The following is a 19,079-nucleotide window of genomic DNA, read 5'->3' on the forward strand; positions in this document are numbered from 1 at the left end:
TATTATTATTTACTAATTACTAGAGGCCCGGTGCATGATATACATGCATGGGAGGGTTGGGGTTTGTCCATCAGCCCAGGCTGCATCCTCTCCAATCTGGGACCCTCGAGGGATGTCCTATTGCCCCTTTAAGCCCGATCCTGGTGGGATCGGCCTAAATGGGAAATTGGACATCCCTCTCACAATGCAGAACTGCTGGCTTCCAACAGCTCACCTGCCTGCCTGCCTGATTGCCCCTAACCGCTTCTGCCTGCCAGCCTGATCACCGCTTAACAACTCCTTTGCCAGCCTGATCAACACCTAACTGCTCCCCTGCTGGCTCGATTGCCCCTAATGGCCCTCCCCTGCTGGTCTGGTCGCCCCTAACTGTCCTCCCCTGTAGGCCTGGTCACCCCTAACTGCCTTCCCTTGCCAGCCTGATCGCCCCTAATTGCCCTCCTTTGCAGACTGATTGCCCCCAGCTGCCCTCCCTTTCAGGCCTGGTCCCTCCCAACTGCACTCCCCTGCTGGCCTAATCACCCACAGCTGCCCTCCACTGTCTGCCATCTTCTGGTGTCCATCTTGTGTCCATATGGGGGTGGCCATCTTGTGTGTTGGAGTGATGGTCAATTTGCATATTACCTCTTTATTATATAGGATTATTATGTAGAATTGTATTATTGTCATACAAACAATTGTAAACCTACTTTTGCCCTACTGTGTACATTTCCCCCAGTTCTTTCTGCATTCCATTAGTAAAGGGCTTTATCATTTGTCCTCTAAAATGTCTCCTTTCCTCATTCTTTTGTTTCTTAAATACATTCCTAGTCATTAAAGTAATTTTCTTAGCAAATAACATCATATCAGATTTACCAAAATGCATGTCAGATTTATCATTCCCCACCTCAAATACTTTTAACAGCTCCAGTTCTGAACAGCTTAGTGTGGGATTCAAAATGCTCCATCATGTGGCCCCAACCTTTCTTTTTCCTCATTTCTACAGCATCACTTCAAACTTCTTCAGTCACATCATACTAGCATTATTACCCAAACAGACCTGCTCTTTCACATCTCTATGCCTTTGAAATGTTATTTTCTTCCCTCTTCCCTACCTATCTAGGCTGCTGTGCTGGGCTTGTTTCCTGATTCTGATCTGTTGCCAGCCCTTTTTGGAAGAGAAGGGACAAAGATCCTGGGGTTTCTAGATGCAAAGACATGAATAGAAAATGTATTGATTTATAAGGTGGCAACTACTGGGAGCCCTATGACTCTTCTCCAGTAGGCATGCAGCCGTCTTTTCCACTCACACCTCCTTCCTAGAGCCTTTTCTCTGAGCATCTTGCATGTGTTTCTGTCATGGTAATTGTTTCGTACAGGTTTCATTTACACTTAGTTGAATACTGGAAGGTTATAAATTCTTTGACAACACAGCATATGAATCTTTGTATCCCTCAACTGCCCAGGACAACACTTAAATATGCTATGGATCCAGGATTCTAGAAGGGAGAGAAGTTGTTCTGAGGGAATTTAGTGGGTTTTTTTTTTTTTGTTTTTTTTTTGGGGGTTTTTTTTGAATATTTTATTTTATTTTATTTTATTTATTTATTTTTTACATATTTTATTGATTTTTCCCCTCCCCTCCCTCCCACACATCCTCTCCCTCCCCAGAGTTCCATGTCCATTGGTTGTACTTATATGCATGTATACAAGTCCTTCAGTTGATCTATTATCTCCCCCAGATCTTCCTGCTGAAATTTGACAATCTGCTTGTTGCTTTACTGTTTCTATATCTATCTTTTGGTTCATCAGTTTATAATGATCTTTATTATCCACAAATGAGTGAGGTCATGTGGTGTTTCTCTTTCATTGATTGGCTTATTTCACTCAGCATGATGTTCTCCAATTCCATCCAGGTTGCTGCAAATGATGAGAATTCCTTCTTTTTTATGGCAGCATAGTATTTAATTGTGTAGAATATGTACCATAGTTTTTGGATCCAATCATCTGCTGACGGGCACCTAGGCTGTTTCCAAATTCTGGCTATTGTAGATTGTGCTGCTATGAACATAGGGGTGCATATATCTTTTCTGATTGGTGTTTCTAGTTTCTTGGGATATATTCCTAGGAGTGGGATTACTGGATCAAATGGGAGTTCCATTTTCAGTTTTTTGAGGAAATTCCACACTGTTCTCCACAGTGGTTGCACCAGTCTGCATTCCCACCAGCAGTGCACGAGGGTTCCTTTTTCTCCACAACCTCGCCAACACTTGTCGTTTATTGATTTGTTGATGTTGGCCATTCTGACAGGTGTGAGATGGTACCGCATTGTTGTTTTGATTTGCATCTCTCGGATAATTAGTGACTTTGAGCATGTTTTCATGTGCCTTATGGCCTTCCTTCTGTCTTCTTTTGAAAATATTCTATTTAGGTCCATTGCCCATTTCTTAATTGGATCATTCATCTTCCTTTTATTTAGTTGTATCAGCTGTCTGTAGATGTTGGAGATTAAACCTTTATCAGTGGTGTCATTTGAAAATATGTTCTCCCACACCGTGGGCTTTCTTGTTGTTTTGTTGATGGTTTCTTTTGATGTAGTCCCATTTGTTTATTTTCTCTTTAGCTTTCATTGCCCTAGGGGTAGTATCAGTGAAGAAGTTCTTTTGGCATACGTCTGAGATTTTGCTGCCTGTGGATGCTTCTAGTATTTTTATGGTTTCCCGTCTGATGTTTAAGTCCTGCATCCATTTTGAGTTTATTTTTGTGTATGGTGTAAGTTGGTGATCTAGTTTCATTCTTTTGCATGTGTCTGCCCAATTTTCCCAACACCATTTATTGAAGAAACTGTCTTGACTCCATTGTATATTCGTGCCTCCTTTGTCAAATATTAATTGAGCATAGTGATTGGGGTTGATATCTGGATTCTCAATTCTATTCCATTGATCTATATGTCTGTTCTTGTGCCAGTACCACGCTGTTTTGAGAACAGTGGCTTTGTAATACAGTTTGAAGTCTGGTATTGAGATCCCTTCTACTTTACCCTTCTTTCTCAGGATTGCTGTGGCTATTCAGGGTCTTTTACTGTTCCAAGTGAACTTTTGGAGAGTTCTTTCTAGGTCAGTGAAATATGCCGTTGGTATTTTAATGGGGAGTGCATTGAACCTATAGATTGCTTTAGGAAGTATGGACATTTTGATGATGTTGATTCTACCAATCCATGAACATGGTACGTTCTTCCATCTCCTTCCATCTTCCTCTATCTCTTTTTTTTTTTTTTTTTTTTTTTTTTTAATATATTTTATTGATTTTATACAGAGAGGAAGGGAGAGAGATAGAGAGTTAGAAACATCGATGAGAGACTCATCAATCAGCTGCCTCCTGCACACCCCCCACCGGGGGCATGCCCTCAACCAAGGTATATGCCCTTGACCGGAATCGAACCCGGGACCCTTCAGTCCCCAAGCCTACGCTCTATCCATTGAGCCAAACCGGTCCCAGCTTTTTTTCAGTGTTGTGTAGTTTTCTGCATATAGGTCCTTTACTTCCTTAGTTAAATTTATTCCTAGGTATCTTAATTTTTTTGGTGCGATGGTAAATGGAATTGCTTTTTTAGTCTCTGTTTCTGTAGTTTCACTGTTGGTGTATAGAAATGCCATGGATTTCTTGGCATTAATTTTGTATCCTGCTACATTGCCAAATTCATTTATTAAGTCAATTAGTTTTTTAATGGAGTCTTTTGGGTTTTTTTATGTACAATATCATGTCATCTGCAAATAAGGATAACTTTACTTCTTTTCCAATTTGGATGCCTTTTATTTCCTCCTCTTGTCTAATTGCAATGGCTAGTACTTCCAGTACTATGTCAAACAGGAGTGGTGAGAGTGGGCATCCCTGTCTTGTTCCTGTTCTTAGAGGGAATGGTTTTAGTTTTTGCCCATTGAGTATAATGTTGGCTGTGGGTTTATCATATATAGCTTTTATTATGTTGAGGTATGATCCTTGTACTCCCACCTTGTTAAGAGTTTTTATCAGGAAAGAGTGTTGGATTTTATCAAATGCTTTTTCTGCATCAATTGATATGACTATATGATTTTTATCTTTCAATTTGTTTATGTGATGTATCACATTTATTGATTTGCGGATATTGTACCATCCTTGCATTCCTGGAATAAATCCTACTTGGTCATGGTATATGATCTTTGTGATGTTCTTCTGGAGTCGATTTGCTAGAATTTTGTTGAGGATTTTGGCATCTATGTTCATGAGGGATATTGGCCTGTAATTCTCTTTCATTGAGTTGTCTTTATCTGGTTTTGGTATTAGGGTGATGCTGGCTTCATAGAAGGAGTTTGGAAGTGTTCCTTCCTCTTGGATTTTTTGGAATAGTCTGAGGAGGATAGGTTTTAGTTCTTCCTTGAATGTTTGGTAAAACTCTCCTGTGAAGCCATCTGGCCCTGGGCTTTGGTTTGCTGGAAGCTTTTTGATGACTGTTTCAATTTCTTCCCAAGACACTGGTCTATTGAGATTTTTAGATTCTTCCTGATTGAGTTTTGGAAGTTTGTATTTTTCTAGGAATATGTCCATTTCCTCCAGGTTGTTCAATTTGTTGGAATAGAGTTCTTCGTAGTATTTTGTAACAATCTGTTGTATTTCGGTGGGGTCTGTTGTTATTTCACCTCTTTCATTTCTGATTTTGTTTATTTGGGTCCTCTCTGTTTCTTGGTTAGCCTGGCTAGAGGTCCATCTATCTTGTTTATTCTTTCAAAGAATCAGCTCTTGGTTTTGTTGATCTTATGTATTGTTTTTTTTGGTCTCTATGTCGTTTATCTGTGCTTTGATTTTTGTTATTTCCTTCCTTCTGCTTACACTGGGCTTTTCTTGTTGCTACTTTTCTAACTCTTTGAGTTGTAGAGTTAGATCATCTGTTACCCTTTTTTTCTAGTTTTTTGCAATAGGCTTGTAAGGATATGAACTTCCCTCGCAAAACTGCTTTTGCTGTGTTCCATAGATTTTGGATTGTTGTGTTTTCATTGTCATTTGTTTCCAGGATGTTTTTAATTTCTTCCTTGATTTCTCTGGTCACCCAGTCCTTGTTTAATAGCATGCTGTTTAGTCTCCATGTTTTTTATTTCTTTGGATTATTTTTATTGTAGTTAATTTCCAGTTTTATGCCATTATGGTCTGAGAAGAATACTTGATATGATTTCTATCTTCTTGAATTTGAAGAGACTTTGCCTATGTCCCAAAATGTGGTCTATCTTTGAGAATGTCCCATGTGCACTTGAGAAGAATGTATATTCTGTGGCTTTGGGGTGGAGTGTTCTGAAGATGTCAATTAATTCCAGTGAGTCATTTAGGATTGATATTTCTTTGCTGATTTTTTGTTTAGATGATTTGTCGAAGGGTGACAGTGGGGTATTAAAATCTCCTACTATGATTGTATTGCTATTAATCTCTCTCTTAATGTCCTCCAGCAGTTTTTTAATGTATTTGGTTGCTCCTGTATTGGGTGCATATATATTTACCAGGGTTATTTCTTCTTGTTGGATTGTTCCCTTTAGTATTATGAAGTGGCCTTCATTATCTCTTATTATGTCCTTCACTCTGAGATCTAATTTGTCAGATATAAGTATTGCTACCCCAGCTTTTTTTTCATTTCCATTTGCCTGGAAAACTTTTTTCCATCCCTTCACCTTCAGTCTGTGTGCATCTCTTTTTCTGAGGTGGGTTTCTTGTAGACAACAGATGTATGGGTGTTGTTTTCTTATCCAATCTGTTACCCTATGTCTTTTGATTGGAGCATTTAATCTATTTACATTTAAGGTTATTATTGATAGGTACTCATTTGACGCCATTTTTATTCTATACCTGTGTTCCTTCTTCACTTCTTATTTCTTTATTTTTACAGTGGACCCTTTAGCATTTCTTGCATTGCTGGTTTGGTGGAGATAAATTCCTTCAGTCTTTTTTTGTCTGTGAAGCTCCTGATTTCCCCTTCAATTTTGATTGATAGCCTTGCTGGGTACAGTATTCTTGGATTCAGACCCTTCCTTTGCATGACTTTGTATATTTCATCCCATTCCCTTCTGGCCTGATAAGTTTCTGTTGAGAAATCAGTTGCTAGTCTGATGGGGGTTCCTTTGTATGTAACTTTCTGTCTCTCTCTGGCTGCTTTTAAGATTCTTACTTTGTCGATGTTGTTTGCCAATTTAATTATAATGTGCATTGGAGTCTGTCTTCTGGGATTCATTTTGCTTGGGACTCTGCGAGCATCTTGGATTTGTGTGGGATTTTTCTCTATTTCAGGAAAGTTTTCTGTCATTATTTCTTGAAATACTTTTTCCATGTCTACCTCAGTTTCCTTTCCTTCTGGAATCCCTATTATTCGAATATTATTTTGTTTTGTATTGTCCCAAAGCTCCCGTAGGCTCTCCTCCTGCTGTTTAATCTTTTTTTCTAGAAGTTGCTCTACTTGGGTATTTTTTTCAATCTTATCTTCTAGCTCACTGATGCGGTCCTCTGCTTCATCTAGTCTACTCTTGATACTTTCTATTGAGTTCTTCATGGTAGCGATGTCATTTTTCATTTCTTCTTGGTTCTTCTTCATTTCCTCATGGCTCTTCTTCAGTTCCTCATGGTTCTTCCTCATTTCTTCTTGGCTATTGTCAAATTTCTCTTCCATTCTTTTTAGCCATCCTATGATCATTACTCTGAATTCTTGCTCTGGTAGGCTGCTTGCCTCTGACTCGTTTACTTCCTTTTCTGGTGATGCCTGCTTTTCTTTCATGTGCAGACTATGTTTTTGTCTCCCCATGGCCTCTCTTTTCAGAATGTCTGGTTATGTGGTGTTCCTTCTCCTTTCCTTGGGTGACGGAAGACCTCCCTTGAATCCACGTGTTTGCGCTGATTCGGGCTTCTCAGCTGCTCGTTGGACCTCTCCGCTGTGGGATTTCCAGGCCTTAGAGAAGCTACTCCTTTCCCTCCGAGCCGCAGCCCACAGCTCGCCGCCTCCGCCGCCACCACCGCCGAGGCCGCTGGAGTGCTGGCCACCCGGCCAGGAAATCCTGTCCAGCAGACCGCTCCCTACCTTCCTTAAGAACTCCGCTGCCCCTCAGCTGCCAATCAACATTCCCTGAGCAACTCAGCCGCTACTTTTATCTGTTCTGGGACCAGAGTCAGAACAAGTCTGACTGTTAGGTTGCCATCTTCAGGCTCCGCCCCCGGGAATTTAGTTTTTTAGCCAAGGGCCAAATAGAGATGTGGGGTAAATAAATACCTTTGTTCTTTTATCAGAAATGGAAAGTTATGCACAGCACAAAGTTATTTAGCTTTTGACTTCTTCAAAATTCTAAACTTAAATATCACAATAGAACATTAGCTATTTTACTCTTATTCAGGAAACTGATAATGATGACAATGCTGAATTAAATTAGATTCAGGGCCCAGAAGTGTTCTAATTCCTTTCTGTCCTTATCCTTGTCTGTCTGACATATTTGGCAGAATCAGATAAGTGAAGGGTAACTTTTGAATAAGTAAACCCTTGAAAACCAGAGCTCCCTGTTAAGCAAACCAATTTGTTTGCATTCATCTGTAAAGAGAAGACAATAAATTGATATTAGTGGTTAGAAATTTCAATTAATAAGAACAATCTATTCCTACCACCAATTGAGTTAATAGAGGTACTAGTATGAATATTAAAATACTGATCTTATAGAGAGTGAAACCACAGGCTTTGTAGATGAGCTGTGGGGTCTTAGACAAGTTACTCAATCTCCAGTTCATTAGGGAGATTCCTGCCTAACAGGGGTAGGGGATTGTTGTAAAAACTGAATGAGATGTGATAATGTCCATTCAGTGACTGGAATAGAGCAGATACCAAAATAAATGTCAATTTTCCTTTCTCAGCCATCCACCCAAAAGTTAAAAAGCATGTTAACAATATATGCTTGAAAGTTGCCTCTCATTTGTATAATACAATTTTTCATCATTCAACATCTTCTCATAATGCTGAAATATTTTATTTTCACAGATAGCACTTGTTCCAAAATCATTTACCTTCTCTGTTTACTAAATTACAGGGCATAAAGCCATAAAAAGAGCCACAATAACCTTCTTCAGAAAAACAGGTCTGATATAAGTTTTGGCTTAAGTTCCATGCAGACATATGAAATAAAGGAAATATCTGGCAATAAGTTTAGTGTGAAATACTATAGAGAATGGAAACCCTTGATCCACTTCACTCTCACCCAATAGGCAGGTTGCCTTATTTTAGGAAGGGGAGAACCTATCATTTTCTTAAATGATGGTTTCTAATCTCTAAATGCTACCCTATTTGTATATTTTAAACAAAGTTGACCTTTTTAAAAACCCTTCTTGGAAATGATGAATATTTTATGAACCATTCCATTCTGTGAAATTTCTGTTCATTTAATGTAATTATGATTTGGATTTTTGTCCACTCAAGTTTAATTGGACAAAACAGTCTAGAAAGGGCCAGTGTCTGGAAACAGAACTCCCATTGGAGATGTGCTGATAAACAAGTTCAGATACAGATGCTGAGATGAGGTTCATTGAGCAGACCAATCTCGGTAACAGCAGCAGGTGCTGGAAGTCTCAGGGACAATTAGCAGCAAGGGAGATATCAGCTGGAAGGCCAAGGATATACCCAATGCTTCTCCTCCAGGACAGGTAGAGATGTCTTCCTAGGAAGGCCATTTCCAACAAACACAATAGAGGCCCACTGGCTCCATTTCTCAGGCTGGGATTCAAAGACAGTGTCTTTATTCTATTGTGACTAGCCTAATGGACAGGAAACAAGATGTGAATGTGGATAGGACTCAAGAGGGAACTTCAGTCTCACAAACAATATCCAAAGTAGGGCACAGAATCAGAATTAGACTATTCAAAAAGGACACTGCAAATTCCCAGAGCAATAAAATGGAGCTCCTTAACCCTGCCCTTCCTACGTCATTCCTTTCTCGCATGGAAAATTAATCTCATAGAATAACTATGAAGATGAAAGAATTTATTGAAAGCCAACTGTGTCCCTGCTCCAGGCAGTAAAAAATGAGATAAAATGGGGGGAAGGAACATTTGTAATAATATGAACAATAAAAATTTATTAAAAAAAAAAAAAAAGAGAGAGAGAGAGAGAGATAAAATCAACTGTCCCCACCATAAGAAACTCCAAAACCAGTAGAGGAGGCGAAATGTGATGAGTGCTGGATTGCAGATGGTCACTGCATAGTGCAAACACACAGAAAGCTACCTACATAGAACTTCTTGAGTCAAGAAAACCTCAAATATATTCAATATGTTTTGTTGAACTAAATTTTTGGACAGTTACTAGGTCAATCCCCCATATTGTCTTCACTAGAAAGAAAATATTTCTTTGTCTTTTTAATTTTTAAACATTTAAGAAAACCCTTCCCACTCTTTACTAAATACCCTCTAAATTCTCTCAGAGCATTGTCCAATCAGATAACTGGTAATCTCTGCCACCAACAAAACCAAATGAGCTTCTAGTCTAAAAAGGCATCAGAATACCCCAAAGGAGAAAAGACACTTGGCAATCTATCGACATGATAACTGTCCACTAAGTTGTTTTCTAGGCAAGTTTATATGAGTTCAAAATCAACATTCTTAATAATGATAAGGTAGCAAAAAACCTCCTGTTAACATCAAACTGAATGCTGTGCCAAAAAATGGTGTATCAATTAATTAAATAAATGACCTAATTTCACCTTCACAATTATTCTATGAGATAATATTGATTACCTCCACTCTGTACATAACAAAGCTAAGATTCAGAAGTTAAATACATTTTCTCAAAGCTATATAGGTAGTAAGTAAAATCCTTCTAGTGGGTCCAGAATTCAATTCCTGCTGTTTGACTCCAAAGTCTAAAAACTGCCTTTCACCTACAGTCTTATTCATTTCATTTATTTATTGGGAATATTCAAGCACAATCTACTTCAAGTTATGGAAATTACCTAACATGATACAGCATCTGGCTATTTTCAAAGCAGTTTTACAAGTATCACCTAACACCTCTGCTAAATCCCATGATGCCATGTTGGCTCTATGGTCTTAACTTGACAATCATGACCAACTGCCTCCAGGAGGGTATTCTTGCCTCCTCTCTTTCCATCCTTCCTCTTCCTCTGCCTTACTAATTCTCTACACTTGAGCTAGCCCTTCTCCATATCCATGTTCCTCCCTCTGGCCAAAGGTTTTTCACACTTGTACTGCCTGGTAAATCCACTCCACTCTTCAGGACCCAGATGACCCCCTTCTAGGAAGCTTTGCCTACCTAATCTTCTTTCCCCAGTACTGATTGCTCCCTCCTTATGCTTCCATCAGACTTTCAAAATGCCAAGATAGCAGCCCTTATCATCCTGCATTAATACTTGTTCCCCAACCTCCTGAACCTGCAGCACCGACATATCCTAGGGATCTCAGGTGCTCCCTAAATCTATAGCACCAGAATAAATATTGCTAACACTATCTCCTTGACTTTGGTGTACTTTAGAAGTCTCACAGTGTATGAATTTCAGGATAAGAGGAGTGGAATCATCAGATCTTAGAACAGAACCCAGCAATGAGTAAATAGTAAATGTTTGTTGAATAAAAGTGAATATGTAATCTCATTTGATTCTCACAGCAACCTCTAGTTAGGAACTATTCTCTCTATGCTACAGATGAGAATAGTGAGGATGAAGACTTTAAGAAACTTTCCTAAAACTCAAAGCCAGTAATTGGCAGGATGAGGTTGGTCCAAACATTCTAACTTCAAATTCCATATACTTTTCATTTCCCTATACTATATCCTATACATTATAAATAAAAACAAATACTTATCCAACAATTCACATATTTATTTTAGCACTATTGGCCTGGTGCACAAAATTCATGCACGGAGGGAGGGTTCCCTCAGCCTAGCCTGCCTCCTCTCACAGACTGGGAGCCCTCTGTGGAGAGCGAGCCTAAGCCACAGTCTGGCCTCCCTATGCAGGAGGTGACTGGGCTGATCAGGGAAAGGCGCCAGCCCCATCACTCTGCTGCTGCAGCCACTGCCACAGCCGCCAAGGTGTTTTCATCAACACAGATTCCAGTCCCTTCATCATGAAAATATGACAACTTTCTTTAGGCATTTTCAAGATGTGTCTTTCATAGGATATGACATTTCTTTTCTTTTTTATCCTCATCTGAGGATATGTTTCCATTGATTTTTAGAGAATTTGGAAGAGAGGGGGAGACAGAGGGAAACATCAGTGTGAGAGGGACACTGTGATTGGTTGCCTCCTGCATGAACCCCGACCTGGGCCCAGGTCAGGGAGGAGCCTGCAGCCTGGGTACATGCCCTTGATCAGAATCGAACCTGGACCCTGCAGTCGGCAGGCAGCTGGTCAATGTTTCTCTTTCATTGATGTTTCCGACTGTCTATCTCTCTCCCCTCTTTGTAAAAAAAAAAAAAAAGTCAATAAAATATAATTTAAAAAAAAGAAAAGGTGTTTCCTCTGCAGCTCATGTGCAGAGGACCCCCTGTGTTGTGTCTACTAGACTAGAGGTGTGTCCCATGCCCCCGAGGCTGGCAGCAAGACCTGAATTGTGGGTGTCAGGCTTGGAAGCATTTGGAGACCCGAGGCTGCACGCTGGCTGCTCGGTCTCTGCACACCCCCAAGGCTGTCAGCCAGCCCCACGTTGTGGGAGCTGGGCTGAGGACGTGGACCCAGCTGCCACTTGGCGCCAGTGCACGTGCAAGTGTTCTGGGACCCCGGCCACTCAGGGCCTATGTGTGGGCCTACAGGTTAAAAGCGGCCTGGGTCTCGAGGATATTCCTGGGTGCCTGTGTATGCAAATTAACCCACCATCTTTGTCAGGTTAATTTGCATACTCACTTCTGATTGGCTCATGCATGTAGCGAAGGTATGGCCAATTTACATGCTTCTCTTTTATTATATAGGATTATAATATTGCCCAGGTAGAATTAGTAGACACTTGGCTTTTTTATCCATGCACTCATCCATTTATTATGCAATAAAAACTTATTAAGTACTCACATGGACCATGCATTGAGTATTGAAGATGCAGAGGAGGGCAAACCAAATCAGTTCCTACTCTTATGGGGATACCAACAAAGAGTAATCTTCTTCCAGTGTGAGAAGTGCCATGCTGGGAGTCCAGGTGTGGTAGAAATATGTAGGAAGGAGAAACCAAGGACTCAAATGGAGAATCAGGCTCACTATGAAAAAAAGAATCACATGTTAGACTTCTAATTTTCTAAGACCACACTTGTGTGTGCATGTATGCACCATGTGCATACCGTATAAAGAAAAATATGAGGAAGGGCACTTTAACCAATGTATACCCCATGCTGCCAAACAAAATCTGATAGGTAAGATAGGAAAAAGACCCACCAAGCTGCCACTTGGTTTTCAATGCATCAAAGATTTACACTTTTCCCATTACCATTAATGGCTTTTATGTATGTAATTTGTCCTCACACATCAAGGGAAAAATAAATTTTCGTAGAGGGAAAATAGAGGGCATTCTGTGAAAAAATATTTTATGCCAAAAGATGACTGCTAACTGAAAATGAATATAGTAGGATTAATAATATTTTTTTTAATTCTCACTAAATGAGTCATGAAGGTCATAGGGCAATACCACACACAGACACACACACACACCATCTCTGAATTATTCATCACAGCAATAGTGACCAAAATGAAAGGCAAAGTAAATGAAAAATTAAAATCAGGATAACATAAAAATTAAAATCAGGGTGAAATTCTAATAACTTTAAATCATGTATATAGCAGAAAAGTAGAAAGATGAATCAAAAAAGAAAATCCCTTCTGTGTTAGTCTGTTCTCCCTTAAGTCACTAAATTTGCTGATGATAGAAACAAAATACAGAAAGATATCTTTGTGCACAGAAAAAAAGAAACACAATTCTAACTGACTAGAATAAATGAGCCTAGTACAGATTGTCTCATACAGTTCAATATAGGTGTTAGATAATGATACAAGGAACCAAAAATATCCTTAGCAGGTTTTAAAAGCTTACAAGTCAGCAATATAGAGCATTCTCAAGAGCAGCATTGTTGCATATTTTAAGGCCTTCTTAGCTAATAAGAATGAAACACAGGCAAGGGAGATGGGGGACTTGGAATATCATTTCCACTTTCCCAGGAGCAGCATTTCTTAAGGTGTCTGGGAGGTTCTTGCTCCTCAACAGATCTTTATTAATCCATTGTCATGACTCTATATTTTATTATTCCTGATTAACAATATAGTCACAATTTTAGGTCAAAAAATATAACAGCTAACTCAGATAGGAAACAAAATTAAGAGTTAGAAATGACATGTTCCTTTTCTCCTCAGAACCTCTGCTTGTTCTCCTGTGAAGTGATGGTAACAGACGCTGTCCCCCAGGGCTGTCCAGTAAGAGAATAGACACTTGTATATTTCCAAAACACAATCCAACTTGTGTAATATGTATGTCAGTCTCCCAGGCCCATGGGAGCACTCAGTAAATATAGGTTACACTTATCATTGCATTGGAAACTTTCTTCCATGGAGAGTCATTAAGCCAGGAAATTCCTACTTGTTTTCCTCTGGAGAAGTTTGTTTGTTTGTTTGTTTGTTTGTTTGAAATATAGCACATGTTTAGCCAAATCAGCAGATAAGTTGCTAAGGCCAGGAATAAACTTCTATTTTGTATACTCTGAATATAGCACCTAATATACCATTATAAATATAGAATGCTTAATAAGGAGTATTTAATTTTAAAAAATGGTAAAGCTTACTGTCAGCTTTAAATGAGGTGACCTCTTTGGATTCCTTCCAAATGAAGGCAGTAAAGGAAAAAATGAATATCAAATACCTATCTGTCTGTCTATCTATCTATACCCAACCCATCTAGACTGTGTCATCCAGACGGGACCAGAGCAACAAGTATCTGTGCATCTTCATAGTTCTAATCTGCAATGCGTGGCCCACGCAGTACAAAACTCAAGAGCATTAAATAATGGTTCTGGATACTGCTTGTCATGCCTTATCTATAACCATTTACCCCACCTAGAGGTGAAGTGTACATCAGAAACAATTACTGTGACACCAAATGGGACTCATAAAAAAGCACTATTTTGGTGCTCTTTGGGAAGTGTAAAACAAATTAAAAGCCTCTAACTATGGGCAAGTGAACTTTGGATCTTAAGAAACAGAAATACTGATGAAAGATCAAATATATTTATTTAAATACTAGAGGCCCGATACACAAAATTTGTGCGAGGGCCTTGGCCCCAGCCCCCACTCACTGCCGCCACAGTTGGGGGTCTCTGCCGCCTCTGCAGCGGCCCCTCCCGCCAACATTGCCACCGCGACCAGCGACCTCTTCCGCCTCTGCCGCCGCGGTGGCTTTGTCCGGAGGGAAGGACGTCCAGAGGATGTCCAGTCTCATTAGCATATTATACTTTTACTATTATAGATAAAGCCTGTGTGTATAATAAGTTAAGAATACCACTTCAATACTCTACAGTGAACAATTTTTTATCAGAAAATTGGGCGGTATACTAACTCTAAATGTAACAAAATGAAAACAAAAATCCTACTGGGGCCAAGCTTCTGTAAACTTGCCTATATAAATCTTTTTATATCTTGATATTGATTAACTGGTGTCTTTCAATAATCTATACTAGGGTAATATGCTAATTAGACTGGGAGACCTTCCGGACAAAGCCATGGTGGTAGGGCAAGGCAGAGGTGGTTAGGGGCAATCAGGCCAGAAGGAGAGGGCAGTTGGGGGTAATCAGGCTGGCAGGGGGAGCAGTTAGGGGTAAGATCAGGCCAGCAGGAAAGGTCAGCCAGGGGTGATCAGGCAGGCAGAGGCAGTTAGAAGCAATCAGGCAGGCAGGCAGAGAGGTTAGGGGTGATCAGCCAGGCAGGCAGAGGCAGTTTGGGGTGATCAGGTAGGCAGGCAGGTGAGCAGTTAGGAGCCAGCAGTCCCAGATTGCAAGAAGGATGTCTGACTGCCAGTTTGGAGAGGGTACAGGCCGTGCTGAGGGACACCCCCTCTCTCACTCAATGCATGAATTTCATGCACCGGGCCTCTAGTAAGCAAAATAAAGGACAATAAATTAAAGATTCTCAAAGACAAACCGCTCTAGATGAGTGGCAATCCCGGGGCATAAACACTTCTTCCACATTCCAATGTTCTAAGAATACTTCAGAGATCAGAATAACCAATGCTATTGAAAAGATGCCATTGCTTGACCTTTCCTGGTGGCTTGGTTGGTGTACCTGTAGGAATAACTTTGCAGGTTTGATTCCCTGCCAAAACACGACCTAAGTTGTAGGTTTGATCCCAGTCAGGGCATATATGGGAGACAACCAATAGATTTTTTCTATCTCATCTCTCTCTCTCTCTCTCTCTCTCTCTCTCTATTTCTCTCTCTCTCTCTCTCTCTCTCTCTCTCTCTCTCTCTCTCTCTCTCTCTCATCAATCATAAACATAATCCTCAGGTGAGGATTAAAAAAAAATAGATACCATTGCTTAAAATAAAACAAGTCCTGAAATAAGCTTGCCATCCAACTCATTCCGTATCCAGAATGGAGATAAACCCAGAAAGAAAAAATAGATAAATTAAATTAAATCACAACATATCATAGAGTGATAAAGTATTCATTTAAGAAAACAATCCAGCTTATATCAAAGAGAGTATTATTTCTAAAAACTATGGTAAAAAAGAGGGTTTTTTAAATTCTGAATTCAAGTTTACTATAAGTTACATATGATAATACAGTACTTAAATGCTACAAAATAAAGCTCTAACTCTATAATTTTGGTGTTGAGGGTTTTATATTTGTGTAGTTGGTACAATAAGATAAAATGCTGGCATAGTATCAAGACAGAAAAAAAGAAGCTACTGAATGAGGAAAAAAATGACTAAAGAATCAGAGTAGAGAAGTGAAAGGTAGTTTGAATGACTTTTTGGTGGGGATGGCGGGGCTTTTTCAGTCTGCTTTTATTGGTTTATTTCTGAATGAACATTTGATTTTTATAAAAGAGCATTCTATATAATCTGATAAAAACTCTTGTAAATTTCTGGCAGAGTCCATTTGAAAGTATGAAGCTGACAAGCCCTTCTTTTGAAAATCTGAGAACTATTTGCATAAGAATTACCCCTCTGAAGTGAACAAATTCCAGTCCTGTTGATTCATTGCCAGAACCGCCAACACTCCCAGGTCTAATGAGTTCCAGCCCACTGTGTGTGAGGATGCCAGGCCCAAAGCAGCTCCAGGAGGACTGGTGAGGAATAACAAGTGTGTGGTCAGAAAGCTTGATGTTAAACAAAATCATCCAAATCAATAGAAAAGCTATAAGACCATTTTGTTTATATTTTAACTCAATTTTTAAACTATTGCACCCCCCAAATACACCTGAAACACAAACACAAGCAAGTACAAAAAGGAGTTTTCTGGGAACTTGAGACACTATAAATACCTTTCTATATCAAGTATAAGCTTTTTCAAGCTCAAAGTATCAATGTGTGACAGTTGAAAAGGCAAGAAAGGAAAAGGAGAAAGTCCTCAAATGGAATTGCTCACCACTTTAAGAGGATGGAAACTGTATTTAGCTGTAGACAAGAACAAATTAACAGTTGGCTGCTAATTTTCTAGCTCCTCCTTTTCCCTTATATTTTATTAAGGCAGCTGATTTTTCTAATGGCTAAACTTCAAGCATCATTTTAAGAAAATAAACCCATAGAGAGCAGAAATAGTATCTCAAAGACTCTCAATATATGTTATTTATAGTATCTCTTACAAGAAGTTTATGAGATTAATGAATAAAAGATAAGAGTTCACTTTGAAAGGCACTGAAGGAAAATTGAATGTGACCTCTGCTTGAGGACAAGTTGTACAAAACCTGAGTTCAAATTTAATTTCTGCCATTAACTGGACAAGTTACTTAACTTCTCTGTATCTTGATCTCTTCAGCCTTAAACCTAGGATTTATAAACACAGCTACCTCCTAGAATCCTTGTAAGAAGATGGATGTTAAGCACTTATCATGGTGCCTTTCACATAGTAAGCACTGATTTAAATGTTAACTAATATATTTTTGCTAGCAATGAACAACATTTCAGTTATTGTAAAGGTCACCTTGATAGCGTATGCTCTGTCACAAATAAAGTTCTGGAGATGCAAACTTGAGGAACAGAAGTAAGAAGGAATACATAATTGTGTTTTATATTGCCACTTAAAATTTTTTCAAGATAAGAGAATAATTTACATTTATTCTTTATTACAGTTTAAAATTAATTTTGTTTAACAGTCTTTTAGAGTAAGAGTCATTAGGCATTTCCCATGAAACTCCAAACAGTAAATATTTTAGGCTTTGCAGGCCACATAAGGTCTCTGTCACTTATCTTCCTCCTCTCCACCCTTCCCTCTCCTCTCTTTTTTAATCCTTAGCAGAGGATATTTTTTCCATTGATTTTTAGAAAGAGTGAAAGGAGATGGGAGGAGAGAGAGAAACATGGATGTGAGAGAAACTCATCGATTGGTTGCCTCCCGAACACACCCTGACAGGGGATGGGGTCTGAACCTGAAACCCAGGTATGTGCCTGTGACCTAAATCAAACCCGAGTCTTATCAGTGAGTGCATGGGCCAAAGCTCTGACCACTGAGCTGCTGCTGCTGCTCCTCCTCCTCCTCCTCCTCCTCCTCCTCCTCCTCTTCCTCCTCCTCCTCCTCTTCCTCCCCTGTCCCTCCCTCTTCCCCTCCCCCTTCTTTCTTTTCTCCTTCCCCTTCTCTTTCTAGAACTTTTTAAAACAATGAGAACCATTTTTAGCTCTATGGCAAACAAAAACAGGTCTCAGGTAATATTTGCTCAAGTGCCATACATAGTTTTCCAACTCCTGTTCTAGAACTGTGGCCAGCAAACAACAAAGCAGAAACAAATCTTGTCAGATGCTTGTTTTTATAAATAAACTTTCATTGGAACACAGCCACTCTCATTCATTTATAAATTGTTTATGGCTTTTTTCTCACCCCAAAGACAGAGTTGAGTGCTTTTAACAAAAAAAAAAAATATATTTACTATCTGGCCCTTTACAGGAAAATATTTACCAATTTCTATTCCTTAATATTGAGAATGCTTCATTAATAGAACTTTTCTTTCCACTACAAGAACTAAAACAATGGCCTTAATTACTTTGTTGAGAGTGATTTTTTTCTTGCCAGCATTAAATCATAAAAGCCAAAAGTTAATAAATTTTAAACAAGAAACTAGCATAAGGTAGAGAAAACTTCCAGACATTCATATGTTTTTTGAAATGGGTGGGATGTATTTTTATATTTTTTTGTAACAGAGAATGCAAAATCTTTTTATTATTATTATTGAATTTATTAGGGTGATATTGGTTTGCAAAACTGTTAGGTAGGAAGTTAGACATGAGCAGCTGGGGCGAGGCTGCCCTGGGTCCTGAACAGGGATGGGCCAGCACTGCCTTCAGACCTCCTCTCATGGGTGAACCAGCCAGCAGTCCACCAGGCAGGTTCAGACCCAGCCGGTTATTGGCACAAGCTCAGAGGAAAATGACATGCCTTCAATGCCAATGTGACCATACTAGGGCCCTGGACTAATTGTAATAAAATTTGCATTTCAGTTTTGACCCCCTTCACCCCCATGGGTTTTTCTGTATGTATTATGGGTGAGGGCATGCCCAGAAGAAAGGTAGCTTCTGTCAATCATCCCTGAATGCAAATGAAAGGCCCTACTCAGAAAATCTCTCTTTTAAGCCTATGAGTTCTGGGTTCGTTCTCTCTCTCTCTCTCTCTCTCCCCACACACACACACACCCATCTCTCAGTGTGCTCTTACTCCAAGGAGCACCCCCATGCCATTCCCTTTTCTCTTCCCTTCCCCCATAGGCAGTTATCCCCCAAACTCTAAAGGACCCCATGAGATTTGCAACCAGGGGAGCAATGGGTAGCTGCAGCTCATCCTGGGCTAACCCCTTGAACCTGGCCCCCAGGCTCCTTTTCTCTGACTTCCCAGTGAGCTAACAGCAGCCCACCATTATCTCTCTCCACT

The 19,079-nt window shown here is 39.6% G+C and overlaps 1 protein-coding gene across 6 annotated transcripts in view; it reads right to left on the reverse strand.

The window, feature by feature from the left end:
• The window catches only part of LHFPL6 (LHFPL tetraspan subfamily member 6), a 182,258-nt gene that overhangs the window by 126,069 nt on the left and 37,110 nt on the right, over window positions 1-19,079 (reverse strand). Inside the window, exon 3 of one of the 6 annotated variants that reach the window (XM_036456300.2) lies at window positions 12,034-12,220. The exons of the other annotated variants lie outside the window; for them this stretch is intronic. Within the exon in view, the coding sequence (XP_036312193.1) occupies window positions 12,099-12,220 (122 nt within the window). The 3' untranslated portion in view covers window positions 12,034-12,098. Of the gene's footprint in view, window positions 1-12,033; window positions 12,221-19,079 lie in introns of those variants that run through there. 6 annotated transcript variants of the gene reach the window in all.

Source organism: Pipistrellus kuhlii, unplaced genomic scaffold, assembly GCF_014108245.1.
Source record: "Pipistrellus kuhlii isolate mPipKuh1 unplaced genomic scaffold, mPipKuh1.p scaffold_m20_p_3, whole genome shotgun sequence".
Classification (NCBI taxonomy): Eukaryota; Metazoa; Chordata; class Mammalia; order Chiroptera; family Vespertilionidae; genus Pipistrellus; species Pipistrellus kuhlii.